At 44.7% G+C, this 20,285-nt stretch overlaps 1 protein-coding gene across 1 annotated transcript in view; it reads left to right on the plus strand.

Moving 5' to 3' along the window:
* Positions 1-12,540, plus strand: part of NDUFA4L2 (NDUFA4 mitochondrial complex associated like 2) — a 50,475-nt gene extending 37,935 nt beyond the window's left edge. The window contains exons 3-4 of the mRNA XM_056849390.1: positions 10,723-10,783; positions 12,458-12,540. Of these exons, the coding sequence (XP_056705368.1) occupies positions 10,723-10,783; positions 12,458-12,514 (118 nt within the window). The 3' untranslated portion in view covers positions 12,515-12,540. The remainder of the gene's footprint in view (positions 1-10,722; positions 10,784-12,457) is intronic.
* The last annotated feature ends 7,745 nt before the right edge of the window (positions 12,541-20,285 follow it).

The following is a 20,285-nucleotide window of genomic DNA, read 5'->3' on the forward strand; positions in this document are numbered from 1 at the left end:
AACCCGACACAACCAGTTCATCTTCAGTACATCCCCACATTGGGACTGTGCCTGCGCATAGGCCTGCCACCAGTAGAATTTTCTAGCTCCAAGCTATGGAGGGGGGGCCCTCCCCTCCAGAGATACTGGAACAATTTTCCTGCCTAAACCATCATGTGCTTCAGAGACAGTTTTCCCACCTAAACCTCCCTCACAGAGGTAAAGCCAAAGACCTCAAAAAGTCGAAGAAGGAGAAGGAGAAGAGTTGGCTTTTATATGCTGACTTTGGATCCAGATGTCACCTTGGCCCCTCCAAAAACTCCTTTTCTCCATTCAGAATCACTGGAGAGGTATTTTTCAGAGGCTGAACAGTATCCCGCTATAAGCGTGGCATTGGAAACCCAGCTTATACTATGGATCCGAGTGCAGTTCCATGGCCACAAACCGTTCCGATGCCACCTCTCTTTATGGATTGATTTTTGCCAACAGAAGTAACTCGATCTCTCAGGCTGGGCCCAAAAGCAACTATCAGAACCAAAGGGTCCTGCCTTTCATCTACCCTTTACACAGGTTCCAACATCTATGGACTCAGAACTGGAGAAGGAGGAGATGGAAGCATCCCTCTACAGTTCCGAAGGACAGTCTGAGACCTTTCCTGATTAGAGGGTTAGGAATCCAATCCCTATTTCAACGAATGAGGACATACGCCTATATGGAGAACAAATCCTCAGGATGGGGAAGGCTATAGATATTGATGTGGCTACAACCAATAATAAACCCAAGGACAAGATACTAAGCAGACTGTATCCTGATTCCCCTGAGATCGTGACATTTCCAATCCTAGAATGCCTGTCAGATCTTACTGCTCCTATCTGGAAGAAAAAAGCTTCCACCCCAGCAACATCCCATAGAGATACAGTTTAGACATAGACCGGGCCAACCTTCTACACCGGCAGATAAAGAGAGTCTTGATCCCCTAGAAGGAAACTTTATTTTTCAGCCACCCTGAACTTCAGAATTTCAAATTATCAAACTATTATGGGTGGTTATCAGTTGTTTTTGTGGGTAAAGCTGCCCCCCACATTTGCAAATACTCCCTGAGAAGACCAAGACGTACACTTGATGCAATCAGAAGCAATTAGACTCTCGAAGCAGGAAATTAATGCAGGCAGTCATGCTGCGGACGCCTCCGCAAGGCCCTTAGCGTCGTCTGCTATCCTGCGGAGACATGCTTGGCTGGCGATACAGCCCTTCCACTCGAGACAAAAGCTAAAGTCAAGGACCTCCCATCTGAGAGTGCTACACTGTGTGCTTCAAGTACCAACGATCCGCTGACCGATATGAAGAACAGGCAGACAGCCAAATCCTCGGGAGCACTGCCTACCATCCCACCTGCATGTGATCGCTTTGCTTCCCTCCAGCAGGGCTTTGCTGCACCCTTCTACAGAGACTAGTGCTTTCAGTCTCAGCAAAGACACCATCAGTATCTTGCATCCAGGCAATATCATCCCTCCCCTTCTCACAAGCGCAACACTTTGGCTAGATCCACACTGGGGACCGCTCCTTCTGAGGAGGAGGAGAAGGAGGAGGAGGAGGAGAAGAGTCACCATGGCCAGTAGCCACTGATAGAGCTCTCTTCCATGAATCCATCTAATCTCCTCTGAGAGGGAGCTTAAAGGATTCCAGCAGAATGAATGGGGGTGAGCCATAAGAATGCATGGCGGGGGGAGGAGTGAACCAGTGCTTTCCTTCGAAGTGAAGGTGGGGGTGGTTGAGATATTGGGATGAAGAAGAAGAGTTGTTTTTTATATGCTGACTTTCTCTACCACTTAAGGAAGAACCAAACCAGCTTACAATCACCTTCTCTTCCCCTCCCCACAACAGACACCATGTGAGGTAGGTAGGGCTGAGAAAGCTCTACGAGAGCTGTGACTAACCCAAGGTCACCCAGCTGGCTTCATGTGTAGGAGTGGGGAAACCAACCCGGTTCACCAGATTTAGCCTCCACTGCTCATGTGGAGGAGTGGGGAATTGAACACAGTTCTCCAGATCAGACTCCACCGTTCCAAACCACCGTTCTTTTTTTTTATAATTTTTTATTGATTTTTTAATAAAGAATACAAAAAGAAAAAAGAAAAAAAATTAAATATATATAAGGGAAAAAAAGAAAGAAAAAACAATACAAAAAACAAACCACCGTTCTTAACCACTATACCACGCTGGCTCTCAGAGGTTCTCAGAGGCAGCAGGGACAGAGGTTCTGACTAACCTCTCCTGCACCACGTAGAACCCTCTTTTTTTCTGGACAGATTACCTAAATTTTACCCGGAATGGCAGAAAATTCGTTCAGATGTTTGGGTTTTAGAAATTGTTAAGAATAGTTATCGTTTGGAATTCAGGGAATTGTCACCTTGTTTCCCAACTTTGTCACCCTCGTTTCTCCTTTTTCTGAGTTATCCTCCCAACTACTAGATCTGCTTCAAAAGCTGTTCAAAAGGTCTCCTCAGAATCTTAACAATGGGGCTTTTATTCCCGGTTCTTCTTTGTGGATAAAAAGGATGAGGGACGTAGGCCTATCCTTGATTTAAGAAGGTTAAACAAGTTCCTGGTTGTTTCTAAGTTCAGGATAATTTCTCTACCAGCAGTTATGGAATTGCTTCCAATCAATACTTGGTTTGTAGTTGTAGATCTCAAGGACGCCTACTTCCATATTACCATCCACCCTATTCACTGGAAGTTTTTTCGATTCAGAGATGGCTCAAGAAAAACAGATTGAAACAATACAAGCGGATCAGATGGCGGCAAAAAATCAAATGGCAATGATGGAGATGAGAGTGAAAGAGACCAACCTTCGTATACGCAATTTTCCAGATATGATGGGAGACAATAAAGAATCTGCAATACCAAATTTGGCGTACTTATTTCAGATAGATGAACAAGAATTAAAACAAGCCATTAATAGAATATACAGGATACCACTACCTGCTAGAATGAGAAGATCTAAGCCAAGAGATTTGATGATAGTGTTCTATGACACCAGAGTTAAAGACAAGATTATGAAGATTCATTATGAAAATCCAGTGTCAGCAGGAGATGCCTCTCTTATACTACTGAAGGATATTCCAAGGCATTTACTTTCACAGAGGAATAACTACAAAGACTTTGTGTCTATACTGAAAGCTAATGGCATCAAATACCGTTGGATTATGCCACAAGGTTTGGCTTTCACCTATAAGGAAGTGAAAACGACAATTCTATCCCAAGCAGATGTGGGGAAATTTCTGAGAAAATATAAAATGGACCTTAAAGAATTACCTGGAGAGAAGGAGGAAGAAGAAGAGGAAGAAGAAGAGGTACAGGGTGCAGAAGGTGGTACCAAACTATAGACTTTTTATTTTGCTAAAAAACACTACATTATGGCAAAAGCAATTTCTTGGAATGTAAATGGACTGAATGAGAAAACTAAAAGGGCCAGAATCTTCAAATATCTACAGAAATATAAATACTCCCTAATTTGCCTACAAGAAACCCATATAGCTTCAAAGCATAAAAAATACTTGGAGAAACAGGTGCTTGGACAAGCATTTATTGCTTCTGCTAAAACTAAAACAAAGGGAGTGGTAATCTATGCCCACCCCAGTCTCTGTCCAGAACTAGTATACAAAGACAATGAAGGAAGAATTGTAATTATCAGAACTAAAATATTGGGACAAAGGACAATAGTGGTTGGAATCTATGCACCCAATGAAGGGAAAAAATCCTTCTATGAAAAATTACATGATCTGATAACCCAGTACGCACAAGACCAAATTTTATTGATGGGCGACTTCAATGGAATTATTCTCCCATCTCTGGACAAAAAATCAAAAGCAAAAGATATCAATGATGGATGCTTGCCTAAAACTTTCTTTGCCATGGCTTCAGAATTAGAATTACAAGACATTTGGAGAACAATGAATACAACAGCTAAAGAATACACCTTTTATTCAGCAAGACATGATTCACACTCCAGAATTGATATGATATGGGCCAGTAAATCAATTTTCACGCAACTACGTAAAATTCATATTTTACCTAGAACTTTTTCTGATCACAATCCTGTTACCTTTGATTGGAACAATAAACAAGCATTTAGATGGCGAATGAACGATAAACTTTTAAAAGACAACAAGATACAAAAGGAATTACAGGTTTTAATGAAAGACTTTTTTGAAATTAACCTTAATGGGGAAACTTCTTTAAATACAGTTTGGGACGCATTCAAAGCTGTTCTGAGAGGTTTTATGATACAGAAACACTCGGCCTGGAAGAAGACTCAATTGCAATTTACAAACAACATACTTTGGAATTTACAAAATTTGGAGCAGAAATTGGTAATGGTAACACAGGAAGAGGAGAGAAGAGAAATTCAAATACAGATTTCTGCATCTAAACATCAATTAAATTTGGTAATAATGGAGGAAATGAATAAAAATCTGAAACTTGCTAAACAAAAGTATTTTGAATATGCAAATAAACCAGGAAAATTTTTAGCAACACAACTGAAGGACTCATTTCAAAAGAAGATTATAACAAAAATCCAAACTGTTAAAGGACCAGTTTATTCAACTTCAGAAATTCAGAAAGAATTTGTTTCATTTTACTCTAAGTTATATCAGAAAGAAAATACTCCAAAACAGAAAATAGATAAATTTCTAAACTCAATACAGATGAAAGCTTTGTCAATGACCCAGAGAGAATGTATTGAAGCTCCAGTAACAAGGGAAGAAATACAAGAAGCAATACTGAGACAAAAAACGGATAAAACACCTGGACCAGATGGAATTACTGCACTATTTTATAGAACATTTAGTGACAATTTAGTTGGATTTTTTGGTTCACTTTACAATGCAATTTTGGACGAGGGAACATCCCCGGAGACTTGGTCACACGCATTTATATCACTGATACCCAAAGAAGGAAGAGATCCAGAAAAAACATCTAATTACAGACCTATATCGCTCTTAAATGTGGATTACAAAATTTTTGCTTCGGTTTTGGCATGTAGGATAAAGCAATTTATTAAGGATCTTATACATGAGGACCAAGCAGGTTTTATACCAGGAAGGCAAATAAAAGACAATGTAAGAATTTTACTAGATTCACTGGAATATTATGACCATAATATTCAACAAACTGCGGCTTTTGTATTTTTGGATGCAGAAAAAGCCTTTGATATGGTCTCTTGGAACTTTTTGAAACGGATTTTGGATAAATTGAATTTTGGAGATCGTTTTCAGAAAGGTATATCGGCTATTTATACCTCCCAGCAAGCTAAAATTTTGGTTAATGAATCAATGTCAGATAACTGCCAAATCACGAAAGGGACTAGACAGGGATGTCCCTTGTCTCCACTTTTATTTTTGTTGGTGTTGGAACCGCTATGTGTGAAACTAAGAAGTATGGAGGACATCCGCGGGCTAAGAATTAAAAAACATGAATTTAAGTTGAGAGCATTCGCGGATGACCTACTGCTAATTTTGGAAAACCCAACACAGTCAATGAATATACTTCAGGAGACTTTGGATGATTTTGGAAAAGTATCAGGCTTTAAAGTGAATCAAGAAAAAACAAAGATAATATTTAAAAATTTATCGGAAATACAACAACAGGAATTTATATCATATACTGGCTGGGAGAAAGCTAACAAAGTTAAATACCTGGGAATTTGGATTACTGCAAAGAATAAAGATCTGTTAACCAACAATTACCTCAAGTTATGGGGTAAGATTAAAACTGATATGATTATATGGTCAAACAAAAAATTGTCATTAATGGGACGTATCTCAACGATCCAAATGAATGTCTTACCGAGGATGCTCTTCTTATTCCAAAATTTACCAATAATATCACAAACAAAATATTTTGAAACTTGGAGGAAAGACATTTCAAACTTCATCTGGCAAGGAAAAAAACCAAGGACTGCTTATAAATACTTGGTGGATCTAAAAACTAGAGGAGGTTTAGCACTGCCTAATTTTCAACTCTATGCTGAAGCGGTAGCTTTAGTATGGCTAAAAGACTGGATGAATTTGTCAAATGTACGTTTGTTAGACTTGGAAGGTTATAATAACTTAAGTGGATGGCATGGTTATTTGTGGTATGATAAAATTAAATTACAAGCAACATTCCGTAATCATATAATCAGGTCCTCTCTACTTCGTATTTGGATGAGATATAAACACATTTTGGAACCAGAAACACCGATGTGGATATCGCCCCAAGAAATGCTAACTTTGCGCCCACTTAGACCAGACAAATTTATTACTTACCAAGATCTAATTAATTGGGAAGGAAAGAAATGCTCACTAAAAGACTTTCAACTTCTTAAGGATGATTTACAATGGCTTCAATATTACCAAATCAAATCAGTTTTTGTACAAGATGCAAAAAAAGGTTTCTCTAAAGAAAAATCTCCTTTTCAAAGGATTCTACTAGACAATAATACAAAGCTGATTTCTAAAATGTATAATCTCCTTTTAACAATATACTGTGAGCAGGACACGATTAAACCAACTATGATCGATTGGGCTCAAAATGTGGGACATGATATTGTTTTAAATAAATGGGAAAGATTATGGTCTAAAGATTTAAAAGGAATAAAAGCACAGTCAGTGCGAGAAAACATCTATAAAATGATGTATAGATGGTATCTAACACCCAAGAAAATTGCAAAGATTTATAAAACGATGTCCCCTACTTGTTGGAAATGTAACAAAGAAATTGGTTCCTTTTATCACATGTGGTGGACCTGTGACAAAGCCAAAGACTTCTGGGACATGATTTATAATGAACTGAGATTAATACTACAAAAGAATATATCCAAAACACCAGAAATGATGTTATTGAGTATGATTCCAGATGACTTAGCAACACAAAGAACCTTTTTGATTTATGCCACAACAGCTGCGAGACTGCTTTATGCAGCGAAATGGAAAGGGCTAGAAATTCCAGAGAAAAAAGACTGGATTGTTAAAATGTTTGAAGTGGCAGAAATGGCAAAACTCACAGCTATTCTAAATGAAGAAAATGACGTTCGGTTTTTGGGGGAATGGGGGGCGTGGATGCATTATTGTGAATATGAGTTAAAATTGGGAAGAATGGAAGAATATTTTCTAATCTGATCCAGAGGATTATTTTTGATTTTTTTTATATTGAATAAGCATAATTATATTTACTAACAGATTATGGTTTTTTATATATATGGTATTGATATTTTATCAAGATTAGATTACCTATGACGGGATGAACTTTTTATTAAGAGGTAGATAGAGGTGATGGGGAAGTCACAAAATTTTCCATTTCTTTTTTTTTCTTTTTTCTTTTCTCTTTTTTATTATATGATATGGAATTATAACAACTTTAGGTTAGAATTGAAATTCGATATTGTTATAGATGTTGTTTAATGCAATGGAAAATTTCTATCATAAAACCCAATAAAATTTATATTAAAAAAAAAAAAAAGAAATATTTCATTACCCTTTGAGTTGGCCACAGCCTCTAGAGTCTTCACAAAGTGTATGGCTGTGGTGGTGGCATATTTGAGAACACTGGGGTGTTCGGTCTTCCCACACCTGGATGGTTGGTTGTTTGCAGCCCAGTCCAAGGATCTGTTAAATGCAATCAGCCCAACCCCACCTAGGGTTGCCAAGTGCCAGGTGGTGACGGGCAAACCCCCACCAATCCACCTGGCTGCCCGCCAACCAACTGAGGGTCAGCGAGCAATGAGTGCCACGTGTGCCTGCCTGCCACGCCATGTCACTTCCGGTTTACACCCAGAAGCGCCGCACCACAAGGGGCTGTTTACCACTCAAACTCCCAATTTGAGTGGTAAAAGGCCCCTTGCGATGCAGCTCGTCTGGGTGTAAACCAGAAGTGATGTGATCGTGTCGGCGCGGCCAAGCACACAATCTTTGCCTCGTCTCTGCCCCAAAAACCTCCCGCCAGAAGAGAGGGGGGACCTGGCAACCCTAGCCCTACCCCTGCCTCCTCCAGATAGGCTCAATTTGATCCTCCAGGGGCAGGGTATTTTGGCTGGCTGTGCTGGCCAGGCCGAGCCTGAAGAGCCAGGGAGGCTGAGCAGCGAGCGGCCACTCTTCCCCCTGCCGCCGCAGGGGAGCCAGCCAGCTCTGCAGCTTCCCTGTGGCTTCCCCTACCCTCCTCCCCCATCCTGGAGCGGCAAACTGGGCTCCAGGCAAGCACCCGGAACCTGCACTTACGGGGTCTCCCCAGGAGGCTGGCATCCCTTCTTGCTGTTGCCATGGCCCTTTAACCCCCACTCCTACCCCCTTTTCTCACACAACAATTCCCTGCACACACAAAAACTCCAGCTTTTTTCCCTTGCTTTTTTGTTATGATTGGAAGTTTCTGTCGATATGATAACCTCAGTTTAGTCATTTTAGCTTCTAGGGAGAGTTCCGGCTTGATTTGACCTAGAACCCACTGATTTGTCTTTTTGGTGGTCCTCGGTATCCATAATAGAGAGCCAGCATGGTGTAGTGGTTAAGAGTGGTGGTTTGAAGTGGTGGACTCTGATCTGGAGAACCGGGTTTGATTCCCCCACTCCTCCACATGAGCGGCGGAGGCTAATCTGGTGAACTGGATTTGTTTCCCCACTCCTACACAGGAAGCCAGCTGGGTTACCTTGGGCTAGTCACAACTCTCTCAGCCCCACCCACCTCACAGGGTGTCTGTTGTGGGGAGGGGAGGGGAAGGGAAGGTGATTGTAAAATCGGCATATAAAAACCGACTCTTCTTCTTCTTCTAAAACTCTCCTCCAACAAAAAAAAGAGTTGAAGCAGGAGAGGGTTTTTTTAGGTTTCGGTGGGTGGTCTTGCAGTGGCTCTTATGCAGAAGCCGTCCCTCCCTCACGCTAACGGAAGATTTTCAACTTGGTTCTCGTTCGTGTTTTAATACTTTTACACGTCAAAAGGCAATTTTGGAACAAAAAAAAAACAAACCTTCCTCGACATTGATTATATGGTTAGTGTAGTAGATAGAGGAGGATTGTAACAAGACTTGGCAGTTTGTGGCGTACACCCATCATCTTGTTAGCACATTGCGTTACTTGCTGAGAAACCAAGAGTCAGCAACTAAATACCAAACACCCTGATGTGCCTGTGATTGCAGACAGAGATGGGGAGGGGAATTAGGGCTTGTTCACACATTACTGGAGGCAAACATGAATCGGTGCACCTGTGCCAGAGACCCTGGGCACACGTGGATGTCTTTTGTGTCTGTCAAAGCAAGAAGAAGAAGAAGAGGAGGAGGAGGAGGAGAGTTGGTTTTTATATGCCGACTTTCTCTACCACTTAAGGGAGAATCAAACCGGCTTACAATCTCCTTCCCTTCCCCTCAACAGACACCCTGCGAGGTGGGTGGGGCTGAGAGAGTTGTGACTAGCCCAAGGTCACCCAGCTGGCTTCATGTGTAGGAGTGGGGAAACAAATCCAGTTCACCAGATTAGCCTCCACCGCTCATGTGGAGGAGCGGGGAATCAAACCCGGTTCTCCGGATCAGAATCCACCGCTCCAAACCACTGCTCTTTACCACTACACCACACTGGCTCTCATGCATGTCTTTTGTGTCAAAGCACATACATGTCTCCCTCATAATTTGTGGCTTTAACATCTACACTGCATATACGTGGTTACAACCGAGTTGTGAGAACCAGCCTCTTGCTGGAGACTTAGAACCATAACGATGGTCTCTATGTATCCATGTGCTGCTAATCACTCCTGAAAACATGTGAAGTTAGTGTGGGAATTATGAGGCTGGACTTGTTGCTATGGACTCATTGTGTTGTCTTGGAAGATCTGCATGTCCACACAGACGATTCAAATAGTTCTTAATTTGACAATCAGAAGATACAGAGGCTCATCTCCAGAACATATGATAGAATTTTAGTCCATTGCCAAATGAAATGGTCAGAGGCTCAATTACAGGTCTCAACCCTGTAATTAGTCTCCTTATATCTGGGATCAGAGAGCAAGGCATCCAGGCCAGAAGATGTGGTTTTCAGACCAGCCTTCATCCCAGTAGGTCTGAGTTTAGAGATCAACACTACAGCAGACAGAGTGATGGTCCCAGGCTAAATCTAACCTCAAAAGGTATGTCATGAAGTTCTCCAGTGGTGAAAATCACAGTACAACTAACAGGATTTCCAGCAGTGGAGCTAAGCAGGAGGTAGGGTTGCCAACCTCCAGGTGCCAGCTGGAGATCTCCTACTATTACTGGAGATCTCCAGCTGATGGAGATCAGTTCACCTGGAGAAAATGGCCACTTTGGCAATTGGACTCTATGGCATTGAAGTCCCTCCCCAAACCCCACCCTCCTCAGGCTCCGCCCCAAAAATCTCCCACCAGTTGTGAAGAGGGACCTGGTAACCCTAGCAGGGGGCCACGTTGGAAGCTGGAGAGGAGCCTTAGGAAGGACCTCAGCAGGGTACAGTATAATGCCATAGAGTCTACCCCTCCAAAGCTGCCATTTTCTCCAGGGGAACTAATCTCTGGAGATCAGTTTTAATTGCAAGCGTTCTCAAGGCCCTGTCTGGAGGTTTGCAGCTCTATACTAGTAGGGGAGAATAAATCAAATTCTGCTCTGCGGTGGAAGGGGCTTATACAGGTAGAGCATCCCTCAGTATCCTATCCCCCGATTAAACATTTTTTATACATAAGTTACTATTCATTTTTTTCCCTCTTTCAGCTGGGACAAGAAAAATAATCCAGAACCATGGAACAATCTCAGCCCCAACGACCAGTACAAGGTAGGTGAAAGAGTCTGTTTATATGTGAGGGAGACATCCGCTCAAAGCTAAGACAATAACACATTATTTATTTCAACAGTTAATATCAGAACTGCGGGAGTGGGGGAACTTATTTATTTAAATATTTATACCCTGCCTTTCCATTCTGGCACAAAGTGGCTTAACAATTCTAAATGAAAACCATAATAGAATAAAAGCCGATTAATAGCCTCCCCCCACCCCAAAGAAAATGCCTACAGCTCAAAACCCATCAAAGGCCTCATTAAAGAAAAGGAATATCCTACAGAAGGGGTCCCCACCACCGTGGTGCCTGTGGGTGCCATGGCACCCGCCAACACCTTCTCTGGCGCCCACTTAGGAAGTGGGCAGTGGGTGCTTTTGCCCATCAAGGCTTCTGATTGGCTGTGCAGATTTAAAAAAAAATATTGCTTTGCCAGCAGCTGCCACCACAGCACAAGGACCAGCACCATGTTCCTGAAGTTAAGTTGCAGCAATCCCTTTGTGGCTGGCTCCGCCTCCCGTGGCAGCCATTTTGTGGCAGCCATCTTGTTGCTGCGCCCACCGCGCCGTGTCAGAATTCCAAATGTGCTCAACAGGCTCAAAACGGTTGGGGACGCCTGGCCTATGCAGCATCTCCTCCGCACAAACTTGTAAGGACAGTGCCCTCCTCTCAGGGCAGGGCTGCCAGGTCCCTCCTCATCATTGGCGGGAGGTTATATATATATATATATATATATATATATATATATATATAATTTTTTATAACATTAAACAAAACAAACAAATAAACACAATAATAATAATAAAGAAATAAAAATAAAATAAAAAATAAAAATAAAATACAAAAGAGTATCAATTATATGCTCTTATTAATGCATTCATAGTTACAAAATTATAACGTTCAAAAAATAAAAAAATACCCTTTTGACCCTCCACCCACCTTAAAAAGTGACCCATCACCAGACTTCCGAAAGAAGTGTCTTAACCGTTTTAAAATTTTTTATTAACAATATAATAAAAAAAATAATAAAACTTGTTTCTATAACTCACTAACTTACGGGAGGTTTTTGGGGCGGAGCCTGAGGAGGGCGGGGTTTGGGGAGGGGAGGGACTTCAATGCCATAGAGTCCAGCTGCCAAAGCGGCCATTTTCTCCAGGTGAACGGATCTCTATCGGCTAGAGATCTGTTGTAATAGCAGGAGATCTCCAGCTATTACCTGGAAGTTGGCAACCCTACCTCAGGGAGTCTTGAACAGGCTATAGTAGACATCAGGCAAGCAACTGTAAACCGGGGGGGTGGGATGGAGAGGGGGGATGGAGACCCAGAAGGTGACAACTAGAAGCCTATTTAGGGTTGCCAACTTCCAGGTAGTAGCTGGAGATCTCCTGCTATTACAACTGATCTCCAGCTGATAGAGATCAGTTCACTTGGAGAAAATGGCCGCTTTGGCAATTGGACTCTATGGCATTGAAGTCCCTCCCCAAACCCCACCCTCCTGCCCCAAAAACCTCCCGCCGATGGCGAAGAGGGACCTGGCAATCCTAAGCCTATATTTGGCACACGATGACATATGGGGAGAGATGGTCCTTCAGACTAGCTCTGGAGGGCATTGTAAAGGAGGATGCCCATTTCTTCACACCGCTGCCATTCACCGGGAACATTTTCTTCCCCAGTTCATGGCCGTCTCCACAGACTACAAGTCCCTGAAGAAGGATCGCCCAGATTTCTGAGTGCGCCTCCACGGAGTCAGGTTTCCACCAAAGCCACGTTCAGGGAAGAACAGCCTGCTACGCTGCTCAGCCGTGTCTCCTTCTCCCTTGCTGGGCCTTTAAAGGCTTTCCATTTGCATCGCGTAAGCGCCAAGCTTTTTCAGCTGCTCCTGCCTGCCTACGTGAGATGCGCCAGTACCGCACCAAGGATCGTCAATGCAACAGCTACAGCCTCTCCAACGGAAGCAAAGGAAAATATTGTCTACAAAACGCCTCTGGGGCATTGCAGTAACATGCGCTTTGTTCATTAAAGGCGACGCGGGGTGAGAACAAGAGGAGGGAAGGGATCGCGTTGCCTTTGGTTCCAACGCAGGCGTCTCAGTTCAGTATTTTCCAGCTCCCTTCTTGCGACTGTCTCTGACCCCCGTTTGCTACATTTCCTGTCTCCCACGCTCAGATTTACCGTTCCCACAGAAAAAGCGCAGCTCCAAAAAGCAGATTCCAGACCTGGTAAAGCTGACTGAGGTCTCAAAGTAAATACCACAAGAGTGACAAAAAAAATCAAAGTTTACCGCCTAGGGTTGTCAACCGCCAGGTACTAGCTGGAGATCTCCTGCTATTGCAACTGATCTCCAGCTGTTAGTTCCCCTGGAGAAAATGGCTGCTTTGGCAATTGGACTCTATGGCATTGAAGTCCCTCCTCTCTCGGGTTTCCAAGTGCCCGGCAGTGGCGGGCAAAATCCCGCCAATCCACCGGGCTACCCACCGACCAGCTGCATGCGCATGCCCCCCCTGAACCGACACGGATGCTCTAGCAACGTCCACCGAAACTCTATGAAAACCATAGGGTTTGGGCAAAGATTGCTAGAGCGTCCGCGTCGCTTCCAAGTAAACCCAGAAGTGACGTGGGCACAGCGTGCAGGGCACATGCGCATTGCATGCCCCAGCCGAGCCCAGAAAAAGCTCCCGCCGGTGAACGTAAGGGACCTGGCAACCCTACTCCTCTCCCCAAACCCAGCCCTCCTCAGGCTACGCCCAAAAAAACCCCCTCCATTGGTGAAGAGGGACCTGGCGACCCTAATTACAACTGATCTCCAGCTGATCGAGATCAGTTCACCTGGAGAAAATGGCCACTTTGGCAATTGGACTCTATGGCAGTCCCTCCCCAAACCCTGCCCTCCTCAGGCTCTGCCCCAAAAACCTCCCGCTGGTGGCGAAGAGGGTCCTGGCAACCCTAATGCCGCCTGAGTGAAGAAGGACATTAGGAATTATACGACATGATCTACAGGGGGGGGGGGGAAATCACAGGAATAATCTGAGCTCCCTCTGTAGGAGCTGGGAGTTGGAATCGGTATATCTGGGCAGCGCTGCTGTTTACTTATGAGTCTTTGAGTATTGTTATATTGGCACCTGAATAGCATATGTGGTTGTGTACATTCCATTTATTTCGAAGCACTGCTGTGCGATTGAACAATCGACTGTAGGCACTCAATCTTGTGCAAATATAGAAATGTATACCTTTGTTTCAAGTGTACCCAAATGAGGAGCATCCGTGCATGCAGCTGGGGGTAGATGCGCAAAGGGATCGCACGTGCAGGTAGTTACCAAAGCTTTTGTTTGAGCCCTGGCGGAGGAGGGCTTAGCCCAAGGACATGTTTGGTGTGCCAGCACTCAGCTCTGGAATACATGAAAAAGTAACAAGGAAGAAGATTCATAGAATCATGGGGTTGGAAGGGACCACCAGGGTCATCTAGTCCAACCCCCTGCACAACGCAGGAAATTCACAACTACCTCCTCCCCACACCCCCAGTGACCCCTACTCCATGCCCAGAAGATGGCCAAGACGCCCTCCCTCTCATCGTCTGCTTAAGGTCACAGAATCAGCATTGCTGACAGATGGCCATCTAGTTCACCAGATTAGCCTTCGCCTCTCATGTGGAGGAGTGGGGAATCAAACCCGGTTCTCCAGATCACAGTCCACTGCTCCAAACCACTGCTCTTAACCCCTGCACCACGCTGGCTTATTGCTCAGTGAGACCTTAATCCTAGACTTGTGGCTATAATTCTAGTTGTCTGATCATTCTAGTTGTCTGATCAAACTCTGCACTTTGCTAGCTTCCCTTTTCTAACCTAGAATCATAGAGTTGGGAGGGGCCACCAGGGTCATCTAGTCCAACCCCCTACACAATGCAGGACATTCACAACTACCTCCCCTCCTCACACCGCCAGTGACCCCTACTCCATGCCCAGAAGATGGCCAAGGTGCCCTCCCTCTCATGATTGGCCTAAGGTCACAGAATCGGCATTGCTGACAGATGGCCATCTAACCTCTGCTTCAAAACCTCCAAGGAAGGAGAGCTTACCACGTCCCGAGGAAGCCTGTTCCACTGAGGAACCGCTCTAACTGTTAGAAAATTCTTCCTAATGTCTAGACGGAAACTCTTTTGATTTAATCTGTAGAATGTTTTCTTGTCATTTCTGAGTGACAGCAAGGATTTGGAAGGAGGGGTTCCAGGGCAGAGTAAAATCTGGACTTCCACATTCTCTTCCTTTGCTACAAGTCGCAGGCCTTTTCTGCATGGCTGTTTCCCCCGTGGTCAGCCCTCCACGACTTCTGGCCTTTGTTTGGATTATGCGTGCCGTTTCCGACCGTCAGAGGTCGCCTCGCTCTCCCCCTGCGTTTCCCCACGATTTGCCCTCGTTTTCAAATCTGAAATAAAACCGGTCTCTGAAAACGTGGGCAAAACGCAGGGGGAGAGCGAGGCGATCTCCGACTGTCGGAAATGGCATGCATAATAAAAACAAAGACCCGCAGTCGGCGGAGGGGTGACGGCGAGGGGAACAGCCATGCGTAAAAGGCCAGAGCCCGGCTGTTGCTTGTGTCCCCTATCTGTTTCGAATGCACATATTATCTTTATAATTGTGTGTGTTGTACACATGAGCATACGATGTGCATCCAGTCAGGTTTCTTTCTTTTTGCCGGCTTATACTTATTATTTGACAACTCCTCGTCTTTCTAGAGCCTTCTGTTTAGCTAGACTGAATGGTAACCCCTCTATGGTAATGCAGGGCAGAATTTTGAATATACCATTACCATACCCAGACAGGACCTGTCCTTGCTCTTCTGGCTGTATTGACTCATTAGCTCATGCCCTCTTGGAATGCCGCCTTTATGAGGAGCTTCGATCACGTTATAGCTCTCCCCTTTTAACATGTAAATCTAATGCCTCTGTATCTGACATAGTGCCTTTTTTATTAAGTGACAGGGATCCCAAGGCTACATTGTCAGGGGCAAGATTTATTTCAGTCCTTATATCCATCAAACATTAGATTTACGCTGCTCAAGATCAATGGCTCAAGGAGCTTCTAAGGGATAAAGGTTTCTTTTTTTTTTTACATATCATGCCAAAACACAGATAGAAAAACCGAGAATCCCCAAGCATGCTTTCTGATTCTGGTTTGCCAAACATTGGTAAACCATGGTTAGTCGTTTCAGACATCACTCCAAACCATCATCAAGATTCCTTAACCATGGCTCGGCATGCTATCTGAACTGAACCCCGCGGCCAGCTTCGTAGCTGAGACGGTCTTTGAAATCTGGGATTCATGTAAGAAAAGGTGAACATTCTAGTTATTCATCTGGGCAGATATCGGTGCACACTTCCCAGAGAGCAGGAACAGATGTGCACACGCACCCAAATGTAGAATCGTGGACCAAACAAGCACATTAGAAGCTTGACTTCAGCCTCCAGAAGTTACTAAGACTGAAAGGAGCATTTTTAGGAGCATTGCGGGTGGTTCAAGAGACATTTTGCTTCCTGTAGTCTGAAGACAAGCATTCTAAGACACAGTAAAAAAAAACCTGCTGCAAACTTACATGCCAGTGCTCTCTGATGCATTTGTTTTCAAGGCAGAGAACATAGCTCCAACCACTTCCTCCACACTTAGGCCATTTATGCATGGTCAGTTTTGATGCTCGTTCAAAGCACTTTTTTTAAATGCGACTCTAAAAATGCCTATTCACAGTCCCGATGCAAAAGGAGAAATTCCACACACACCCCACTCACCTGCTCCTTTGTTCCTGTTTGCATAGCCATTAGCATGTGCATAGTTAATGCACCACTGTTATTTTGCATGGTTCCGCAGCGAGGGCAGAGCAAACACCAAAGGTCGCGTTAAAGGGGCTCTTAAGTAATGCAAAGCAGGTATATGCCGGTTTCGCAGTCACTTCTGGAATGACAGTTCAGCGTGAAAATTAAAAAATATATATGCGGGGCAATTCAGCCTGGAACGCGCTGCTAATTATCAAGCATAAATGGCCTTAGAATGCATCAGTGTTCACCCACAGCACACACCACAGACTTTTCTGGCCAACAAGGTTTGTTGGGTTTCTGAAACAATACAACCCCCTGAAAAACCTGCTTACTTGAAGCAAAGTGAACAGATACACCACAATCAACAATTCCTCTTTCATATTGCCTGCAGTTCTCCGGGAAAGAAACACACACACGCATACACGTTTGGCTCAAAAAGCAAATATGAACTCAAGCCAGATGCAAGGAAGGGACAGAAGGTCATGCTACTGTGCAGGACTCTGTTGGAAGCACCGCAAAGGGTAACAGTTGTTTGAAGGCAAGATGCTCTGCAAAGTCACCGCACTGTGGGTGACGCGGTTTCCCCAGTCCACATTCAAAGGTTCCTACTTACTTCTAATGGTCATGTTCCATAAAACAGAAGCCCAACTCATAAGTTACAATGAATGAACATAAAATGTACACAGGGTTGCCAAGTGCCCAGTGGTAGTATCTAAATAACATCAGTAAATACAAAATACCATGTATATATGCAAATAAGTGCCCGGTGGTGGCAGGTAAAAGCAATGGACAACCCCCTCTTCTTCTCACTTGCCTTGAAAGCCCCTTGCTGGGGTCGCCATATGTCAGTTGCAACTTGATGGCACATATGTACGTACATAATTCTCACGTCAACTCATGCACAGCTGGACATGTGATGCAACATTTATCTAGGTATGGGTTCCCGAGTTCCTTTATATTATTTTATTTTATTACATTTCTGCCCCGCTCTCCCCAATCCGAAGGTCGGGCTCAGAGCGGCTTACACAATCTAAAATATAGTAAAACAATAACCCATTTAAAAATATAATTTAAAATAGTCCAATAATGCCCCTCAATGGCGCTAAAACTCCAAAAATAGTAATCTGCAGGCGGCAGATGAATAAGGTTGCCAACCTCCAGGTACTAGCAGGAGATCTGCTATCACAACTGATCTCCAGCCGACAGAGATCAGTTCACCTGGAGAAAATGGCCACTTTGGCAATTGGACTCTATGGCATTGAAGTCCCTCCCCTCCCCAAACCCCGCCCTCCTCAGGCTCCACCCCAAAAATCTCCAGGTATTTCCCAACCCAGAGCTGGCAACCCTACAGATGAATCTAACCACCTCCTATAAGGTGGTATAGAGGGGGTGGTGCTCAGCGGCGGGGAAGGGGTGTGTGAACGCACGTTGAGTCTTTCTCTACACACAGATGTACGAATGTACAGGTAGGATGTCGGCTCTTTCGCTTTAACGTGTGAAGGGGGCAAGAGTTGACACAATATGACAGCGTAGGGACCCTGGACACCACCTGTGATCTCTGTCATAGTCATATATTACTCACGTATCCCTCTTTCCTCTCTTCCCACGTGTACCACTCCTACTCAAGGATTGGAACCACAGTGCAGAAGGAGAGCACACACACACACACCGCGTGCACACAGTTACCAAGAACAAAAACTGTCCAGGGAAGGAACTATTTGGCCTGTTGCAGAAGTCCATGTGGCTGTTTGGCTTTCCTGAGAGCCAGCGTGGTGTAGTGGTTAAGAGTGGTGGTTTGGAGCCGATAGAGATCAGTTCAGCTGGAGAAAATGGCTGCTTTGGCAACTGGACTTTATGGCATTGAAGCCCCTCCCCAAAGCCACCCTCCTCAGGCTCTGCCCCTAAAACATTCAGGTATTTCCCAACCTGGACTTGGCAACCCTACTGGCAACTGGGGCTGCCAGGTCCCTCTTCGCCACCGGTGGGAGGTTTTTGGGGCGGAGCCTGAGGAGGGCAGGGTTTGGGGAGGGGAGGGACTTCAGTGCCATAGAGTCCAATTGCCGAAGCGGCTATTTTCTCCAGTTGAACTGATCTCTATCGGCTAGGGATCAGTTGTAATAGCAGGAGATCTCCAGCTAGTACCTGGAGGTTGGCAACCCTAACATACACACAGAGGATATACACAGCCGTAACATTTGCCTGTAGATTAAAGATGCCGCTGGAATAGTATCCTCCACCCCAGGGAAGTAGCTCCCCACTTGTTTTATCTCCTTTCCCCCTTCCCTCTTGGTTCTGAAAGGTGTGGGAAAGGTACAGAAAACACTACAAATTCTGCAGTGGGGAGCCACCACCTGTTGTCTCCCCCCCCCCAGAAAAATCTGTACCTGCGTGCAGCCTTTGAGGAGTGAATTGCCGTTCCGCTTAGGCTGCGGAGAGAAATGCAATGCTCACTATTATTAGTGACTACCCCCTCCCCGACAAAGCCACACCGGCTGCAGGCAAAATCCAATCGCGTTGAACAAATCCAATTTGCAGTAGCAGCTAATAGAGTTTGTTGCTGGTTTAAGGGATGGCGGCGTCAGAAATGCTCTTGAAAGCATCCAGCCCCCAGGCCAAGCAGAGAGAGAGAGCGCAAGTTGGAAGCTGAGCCATATACGCCTAGCCAAGCCTAGCTTGGTCTCCCCCTTGACTAGGGTTGCCAGCTCCGGGTTGAGAAATACCTGGAGTTTTTTGGGATGGAGCCTGAGGAGGGCGGGGTTGGGGAAGGGAGGGGCTTCAATGTCATAGAGTCCACCTTCCAAAGTGGCCATTTCCTCCTGGTGAACTGATCTCTATCGGCTGGAGATCAGTTGTCGTGGCAGGGGATCTCCAGCTAGTACCTGGAGGTTGGGAACCGTACCCTTGACCTCCAGAAGCAGCGCTGCTCCCAAGAAAAGAGGAGGATGTTTTCTAGCAGCTGTGTACAACCATCACTTTCTAGGGGTCTCTAGCATGGCTGCCAGGGAGATAGGGAGGGCAGTAGCGGAATCCGGCATTACTTGTTCCCCTAGAGAGAATATGGCCACTTTGGCAATTGGACTCTACGGCATTGAAATCTTGCCCTCCCCAAACCCCACCCACCTCAGGCTCCACCCCCAAAATCTCCACCTGCAAAATCTCCACGTAACCAGGAACTGGCAACCCTACATTGAATCCCAGGAGTGCAAAGAGCTAGGGGTGGGAGTGGGCTTCGATCAGCCAGTGTGGTGTAGTGGTTAAGAGTGTCAGACTAGTGTCTGGGAGACCTGGGTTCAAATCCCCATTTGTACCGTGGAAGCTCGCTGGGTGACCTTGGGCCAGTCACACACACTCAGCCTCACAGATCTCACAGGGTTGTTGTGAGTATAAAATGGAGGAGGAAAAAATTATGTAAGAGACCTTGGGTCCCCATTGGGGAGAAAGGTGGGATACAAATGAAGTACATAAATAAATAACAATAAATCACCCTTGCGGATTTTAGCCACAATATTGAAGCTTGCTAGGGTCGAACAGCAGGTAGTAAAGTTTCCTGATCAAAACCCAGAGATTATGTCTCTAACACAGTGATTCCAAGGCTGTATTATTGGGGCACACTGGTGTACAGGAAGAATTAATTTCAGAAAATTATTTGAAGGCTTCTATGAGCTACAAGCACCACCCCCTAGAGAATGCTGCTGCTG

This window comes from Euleptes europaea, chromosome 1 (assembly GCF_029931775.1).
Source record: "Euleptes europaea isolate rEulEur1 chromosome 1, rEulEur1.hap1, whole genome shotgun sequence".
Lineage (NCBI taxonomy): Eukaryota > Metazoa > Chordata > Lepidosauria > Squamata > Sphaerodactylidae > Euleptes > Euleptes europaea.